The 6,722-nt window shown below is 38.5% G+C and overlaps 2 protein-coding genes across 2 annotated transcripts; both read left to right on the top strand.

Moving 5' to 3' along the window:
- Nucleotides 1–3,449: 3,449 nt before the first annotated feature.
- Nucleotides 3,450–5,551, top strand: LOC142168296 (uncharacterized). Its single transcript, XM_075228958.1, has 6 exons — nucleotides 3,450–3,564; nucleotides 3,631–3,943; nucleotides 4,372–4,500; nucleotides 4,905–5,042; nucleotides 5,136–5,211; nucleotides 5,360–5,551. The coding sequence occupies exons 1-6, from the start codon at nucleotides 3,450–3,452 to the stop codon at nucleotides 5,549–5,551; spliced, it is 963 nt and encodes a 320-aa protein (XP_075085059.1).
- Nucleotides 5,552–5,555: 4 nt separating this feature from the next.
- Nucleotides 5,556–5,993, top strand: LOC142168295 (putative mitochondrial protein AtMg00300). The gene has a single exon (XM_075228957.1). It carries the CDS (start codon nucleotides 5,556–5,558, stop codon nucleotides 5,991–5,993), a length of 438 nt encoding a protein of 145 aa, XP_075085058.1.
- The last annotated feature ends 729 nt before the right edge of the window (nucleotides 5,994–6,722 follow it).

Below are 6,722 nucleotides of genomic sequence, written 5' to 3'. Positions count from 1 at the left end.
TTTGCTGGAATTACTGAAAGTGAACTATGACTGTGTAGCTCGTCACTATCTTCCGTTTTTATTTATTATTGTTACTTAGTGAGTTGGTTGTACTCATACTACACCCTGCACTTCCTGTGCAGATCCAGGTGTTCCCGGACATAGCGGGTGTTGATTCTCTTGCACAGTTGACTTTTCGGAGATTCAGAGGTAGCTGCTATGTTTCGCAGATCTTGCCTCTCCTTCCATATCTCCTTATTTACAGTATTTGGTGTCAGCCTGTTATGGACCGTATTTTCCAAACTTGTATTCATATTAAATACTCATGTACTTAGTGACACCAGGTGTTGGGGAGTGTTCCTATCAGTATTTGTGGGATTTTTTATTGTATTTAAATATTATATTTTTAAACTTAAAGAGAAATTGTGGTTTATGGAGATTATCGGCTTGCCTAGTATTGAGATAGGCGCCATCACGACAGTTTGGGATTTTGGGTCGTGTCACTATTATGTTATTGTTCGGGCGGAGCGATAAGGGTGTCTATTAGATGGAGTGATACAAGTTGCCATCGGAGTGATACGGGTGGCTAATGATATTGTCAGGGCGGAGTGATCGGGTGGTTATCGGAGAGATAAGGGTGGCAATGTTAGGGATGATGTGTGATGGCTTTGGGAACATTGTGTTGGTGATTTTCGTGTGATGGTGTGTTTTTCGTGTGATTTTCGTGTGATGGTATGTCATACACCTTACATGACCTGGTTTGTTGCTTCGATGAGCTACTCAATATCTTTGATATTACTTGTTGACTTGGGCTGCAGTAGTACACTCGTACAAGCATACATCGTACCATGCACTTATACTAGCTCAGGAGTATGAAACTTGACATTTATTGATCATGCTCATGTGTTCTTGTTTTATCCGTTTTCATGTTGATAATGATCATGTGACCACGTTGGGCGGATTGTGAATATGAGCCTGTGATCATGCCGGGTGGATTGAGATATTGGCACATGAGTTGTCTGTGCGGTTGTGATTTGAGATGTGGGCACAAGGTGCCGTGAGCATATGATGGTGGGTTAAGACCCGTGACCTATGACTATGAGATAAGGTATCACGAAGAGATTCCATTATGAAACTTGTGTTAGAACGACTTGATTAATTGGTTGTCCTTTGTGTTATTTATTTGGTTGGAACGATACTTCACAATGTTCTTATTGCTTTACTATTTATATCACTTGTTGATTCTTGTTTCCATTTACTGATTTCTACTTTCCATTATTAGCTTTATACTTCTATACTACACATGTTATTTTGTCTAGTGAGTGTCTTGACTTGTACCTCTTCACTACTCCATTGAGGTTAGTCTTGATACTTACTAGGAACCGACCGTGGTGTACTCATACTACACTTCTGCACATTTTGTACAGAGCCAGGTATTGGAGATATTGGACTCGGGCAGAGTTAGCATATTGGTCACTAAGATTCAAAGTAGAGTTGCTTGGTCATCGCAGTCCCTTGGAGTTCTTTCCTTTTATACTGTCAGCTTGTTATTTGAACAATATTGTATTTCGATCTTTGAGATCTTTCCATATACTAAGCTTGAGTTCGTGACTCTGTATTACCAATCTTGGGAGGTGGTTAAGATTATTTTTCCGTAGGCTCATTTCGCTCTTGTTTTCGTATTCCTATTAAACATTGTTTCAAATTATCATTGTTAAAAATTGGCTTAATTGTTATAGTAATCGGCTAACCTAGTCTTAGAGACTAGGTGCCATCACGACATCCTACAGAGGGAGTTTTGGGTCGTGACAAAGATTAAGTTCTTCATTTGGTTATGCCACCACAATCAACTTCCAGCAAGATTCTATTTAACTCAATTAATATTAATATTGACGAGCAATACTCTTCCTTCTTTTGCGGTAGACACTAGTCATTCATGGGAAAGTGTATTTTTATGGTCTAAAAGCATAGTTGTCCAAGAGATCAATTTTCCCTCATGTTTATGTCAGTTAAAGAAACTCCTCTGTTTTATGAATAAGATAAAGTAATTTGTGAACAGATGAAGCCTTAGTTTCCTTTTTAACTGTATATTTTTCCTAAATTTCTTTGATAGGTAGCTTTCATTATTTGTTTCATATGTTGTAAGTTGATATGAAGGTAGACTATGTGAGTAGGAGAATGAAATTTGCCAAGGACTTGGGAGAAATAGCTCAGAGACTTATGCATACAAAGATTCTTCAAACTTTTCTATGTGCAAGTCTGTGAATTGTTTCTGCCCAGTCCTTCGCAAATTCCATTTGGCTACACATTATCTATCTTCATGTCAACCTAACAATATATGAAACAATTACTGAAAGCTATCTCACAAATTTAGAGAAGAAAGATAGTAGAATTGATAAGTTATATGTGCCTTTTCATATTTTGATAATCTAATAAACTTTATGATAAGAACCAGATCGGGAACCTGTTACACATCCTCAACGTGCCAAAGCGCAACAAATCTCAAATCAGGCATAGGTTCCAATAGCTAGAGTCAAAGAGACGACATAGTGAACATATGGACATTAGTTCCCTTGTTGATTGTACCAGTCAACTTCTCACAGCTGTAAAGTCGCTGCAATTGTTCCTCTACACATGCGCAATAGTGTGAACAGTGCACCAGTCACTTTATGGGGAATGCCTTGTACCGAATATTTTCTTGGATCATCCAAGTGACATCACTTGGATATTATTAACATGAAGCAATGAAGAAAACATATACTTGCACATCAGAGAAATAATCAAGTTTCCTCTCAAGTGTGTTTCCATCTTGTAAGTGACTTCCAGGCTTCAAGAACAAAGGAAAACATAACGAAGGGCCAGTTTCCAGCATTGTGTTATTATATATCCTTAGTTGTCTTGCACCTTTGTTAGAGTGATTTACTTGTAATTCCTACTTAGCTTAGCTAGAAGCATTGTGTAGGAAACCATTTGTAAAACTATAAACCTTGTGTTTGTGTCTTGGCTAGAGTTAGTCGAGTTGTGAGCTTTGTAATAGAGTTATTAGAAAGAGGCTTGTAATAGAGTTATTAAAAGTGAGTGAGAGATTAAGAGTTTAATTCCTAGGTTACAATATGTTGTAATCTAAAAGTTGCTCAGTTAGTGAAGTTGAAATCCTACAGGTGTAAGTCGTGGTTTTTAATCCCATGAGCTGGGAGTTTTCCACGTAAAACTCTATTGTGTAATTTACTTATCTCTTATTGTGTGTATTCTGTGGGAACTCATAGAGAACTAGGTTCTCTATACAGTTTGGTGGACCCTAAGTTTCTTTTAATTGGTATCAGAGCGGGTTCTTTCTATCAGGCTAACACCTATAAAGTATCCAAATGGCTGCTCCACCAAACTTTGAAGAAAGTCAATCAATCTACAGACCACCAAGATTCAATGGACAGTACTATGGATGGTGGAAGACAAGGATGCGTGATTTTATCATGGCTGAAGATTCAGAGCTCTGGGATGTTATCTACTATGGACCCTTCGTCCCTATGAAGACCATTGACGAAGCAACAGTGACAGTTCCCAAGACAAGGAAGATGTACAATGATGGTGACCGCAAAGCTATAGAGAAGAACTTCTGAGCAAAAAAGATCCTCTTCTGTGGTATTGGAGCAGACGAATACAACAGGATCTCTTCCTGTCAATCAGCCAAGGAGATCTGGGAAGCTCTCCAATTGGCACATGAAGGAACAACTCAAGTCAAGAAGTCGAAGATTGACATGCTCACCACTAAGTATGAACTTTGCAGGATGAAGGATGATGAATCCATTCAGGACATGCACACTCGATTCACCTCTATCATCAACGAGATCCACTCTCTAGGAGAGATCATTCCAAGGAAAAAAATTGTCAGGAAAATACTCAGTGTATTACCTAGTTCCTGGGAAAGCAAAGTAAATGCTACCATAGAGGCAAAAGATCTACAAAAGTTGACCATTGATGAACTCATTGGAAATCTTAAGACCTATGAAATGAAGAAGAAGAAGAAGAAGGACCATGAAAGAAGAGAGCCCAAAAGAGAGAAGAACCTGGTCCTCAAGGCAGACAAAAATGATTCAGGTGGTGAGGATACTGATATGGCCTACCCGACGAAGCGATTTCAGAAAATGGTTCGTAGGAATGAAGGCATTCCAAAAAAGGGTAGCTCCAGCAAGCCAAGAGGTTATGACTTGTGTCATAAATATGGTAAGCCAGGAACTTCATTAAATACTGTCCTCTCCTCAAGTAAGAACAGTACAAGCATAATACGGACAAATCAGTCAAAAGGAACTCGGTTCCTGACAAAAGATTCAAGAGAAAAGAAGTCACTGACAATGTTATGAAACAAGCTCTTGATGTATGAGGAGATTCTTCCAGCGAATCTGGAGAAGATGATGAACAAGGTTATACCTCCATGATGGTAGTTGAAAGTGAAACAGCTGAATATGACTCTATCTTTGCCCTGATGGCAAAATGGACGATGATAAAGATGATGATGTTGATGAGGTAAACTTTCTAGACGTTCAAAGAAATTTGAAGTCTTACTCTCAGAAGAAGCTTATATCATTGGCAAATATTTCAATTGATGCTTATCATAGTCTTATAAATGATAAAAATGCATTAACTGTGGAACTATGAGAGGTAGAACATGAAAGAGATGATCTGGTAGTCGTAGTGGTTGACCTAAAAGAAACCATCAAGGTTCTAAAGAAACAAAAAGATGTTCTGACTGTAAAAATTAAAAACGTAGAAAATGAGAGAGATGACATGTTGGTAGTTGTTATGGATCTAAAAGAAACAATAGAGGAACTAAAAAGGGGAAATAATTATGGGAATATCCAAAAGGGAAAGGAAGTTGAAGGTGAGGCACACATTAAGCTTGAAAATGAGCTCAAATATGTGAAATCTAGTATGTGTGCTGAACTTGAGAGAAACAGACAACTTCAGGAAGATCTAGGTAGAGTTAAGAATGACCTAGAAAAATCTCTTAAGTGGACCTGGTCCTCTGATGCAATCACTGCTATGTATAAGAACAATGAGGGGAACATGTAGGGAATCGAGTTACAAAAGGGAAAGACTCCTTACAATCCTTGTAGCAAGTACATTACTGTCCCTGATAAATGGCTTTGCACTCACTGTAGTAACATTGAGCATTTTAAAGAAACATGTAAAGCTAGATTTCAGTCCCAACAGAAAAACAAAGTTTTTGCTGAAAAGGTAACTACTGCTAAAGAACCTAGTCCCTCAAATAAAAAATGTGTGATGCCTTCTTGGACAAGAAGAAGTTTGATTCACCCTTTTCCTCGTTACAATGGACCCAAACTTGTTTGGGCTCCTAAGTCTAATGCTTGATTTCCTCGTGCAGGGAGCAGTGAAAGGAATCAACCAACGATGGTATATGGATAGTGATTGCTCTAACCATATGACTGGAAGCGCTGATGATTTCCTTTCACTCAAAGTCCTACAAGGAGGGAGTGTGTCCTTCAGCAATGGCAAAAAGGGATACATTCTGGGAGTAGGAAGAGTTGGGAAGACACTCACTCACTCATTCAATTGAAATCATGTACTATGTGAATGGTTTGAAATACATCTTACTGAGTGTCTCTCAAATTTGTGACAAAGGAAACAAAGTGGAATTCTTATCAAAAACTTGCACAGCTACAAATCTTGTAACTTGTGAAGTGATTCTATTAGAAAAAAGATTCAAGAATATCTGTGTTGCTTATTTTGAGTCTTTGAACAATGGGGATCTTACATGCTTGAGTACTGTTGATGACAATGCTGAACTGTGGCACAGAAGATTGGGACATGCAAGTTTTATATTGCTGAAAGAATTGGTCAAGAAGTACCTGGTTCATAGGCTTCCTAAGTCATGTTTCAAAGATCACAAGGTGTGTAATGCATGTGTAAAAGGAAAGCAAGTTAGGTCCTCCTTCAAGCCCAATAAGGAAGTAAGCACCTCAAGGCCAATTGATATCCTTTATATGGATATGTGTTGACCTATGAGGGTGCCAAGTAAAGGAGGAAAGAAGTACGTTTTCGTCACAGTGGATGACTACTCCAGATTCACCTGGACATTGTTCCTTAGAACCAAGGATGAAACTTTTCCAGTGTTTGCTGATTTTGTAAAGAAGATCCAAGTGAAGATGAGCCATAATGTTGTGAGTATAAGATATGATCACGACACTGATTTTGACAACGCAAAATTCGATGAATTCTGTGCTGAAAATGGTATAAGTCATAATTTTTCAGCTCCAAGAACACCCAACAAAATGGTGGTAGAGAGGAAAAATAGGACTCTGGAAGACATGGCAAGGACAATGCTGATTGACATTGGTGTTGTAAAACATTTCTGGGCAGAGGCAGTTAACACTGCATGCTACTTGGTGAATAGGAGCATGATGAGGTCCCTCTTGAACAAAACCCCATATGATTTGCTGAATGGGAGAAAACCCAAGCTAACACATTTGAGGACGTTTGGCTGCAAATGTTTCATTCTCAATAATGGGAAGGAAGCACTGGGAAAGTTTGATGCCAAAAGTGATGAAGGAATCTTTCTTGGCTATTCATCACAAAGCAAAGCCTACAAGGTCTACAATAAAAGAACTCAATGCGTTGAGGAAAACATAAAAGTGATCTTTGATGAATCACACCACCTATGTGGGAAAGATCCACATGATAAGGTTGATCAATACGGAGAGCAGTAAAAGGTTCCTGGTGAAGTCATA

This window comes from Nicotiana tabacum, chromosome 13, assembly GCF_000715075.1.
Source record: "Nicotiana tabacum cultivar K326 chromosome 13, ASM71507v2, whole genome shotgun sequence".
NCBI classification, from domain to species: Eukaryota; Viridiplantae; Streptophyta; class Magnoliopsida; order Solanales; family Solanaceae; genus Nicotiana; species Nicotiana tabacum.
This window is presented reverse-complemented; position numbering and strand designations above follow the sequence as displayed.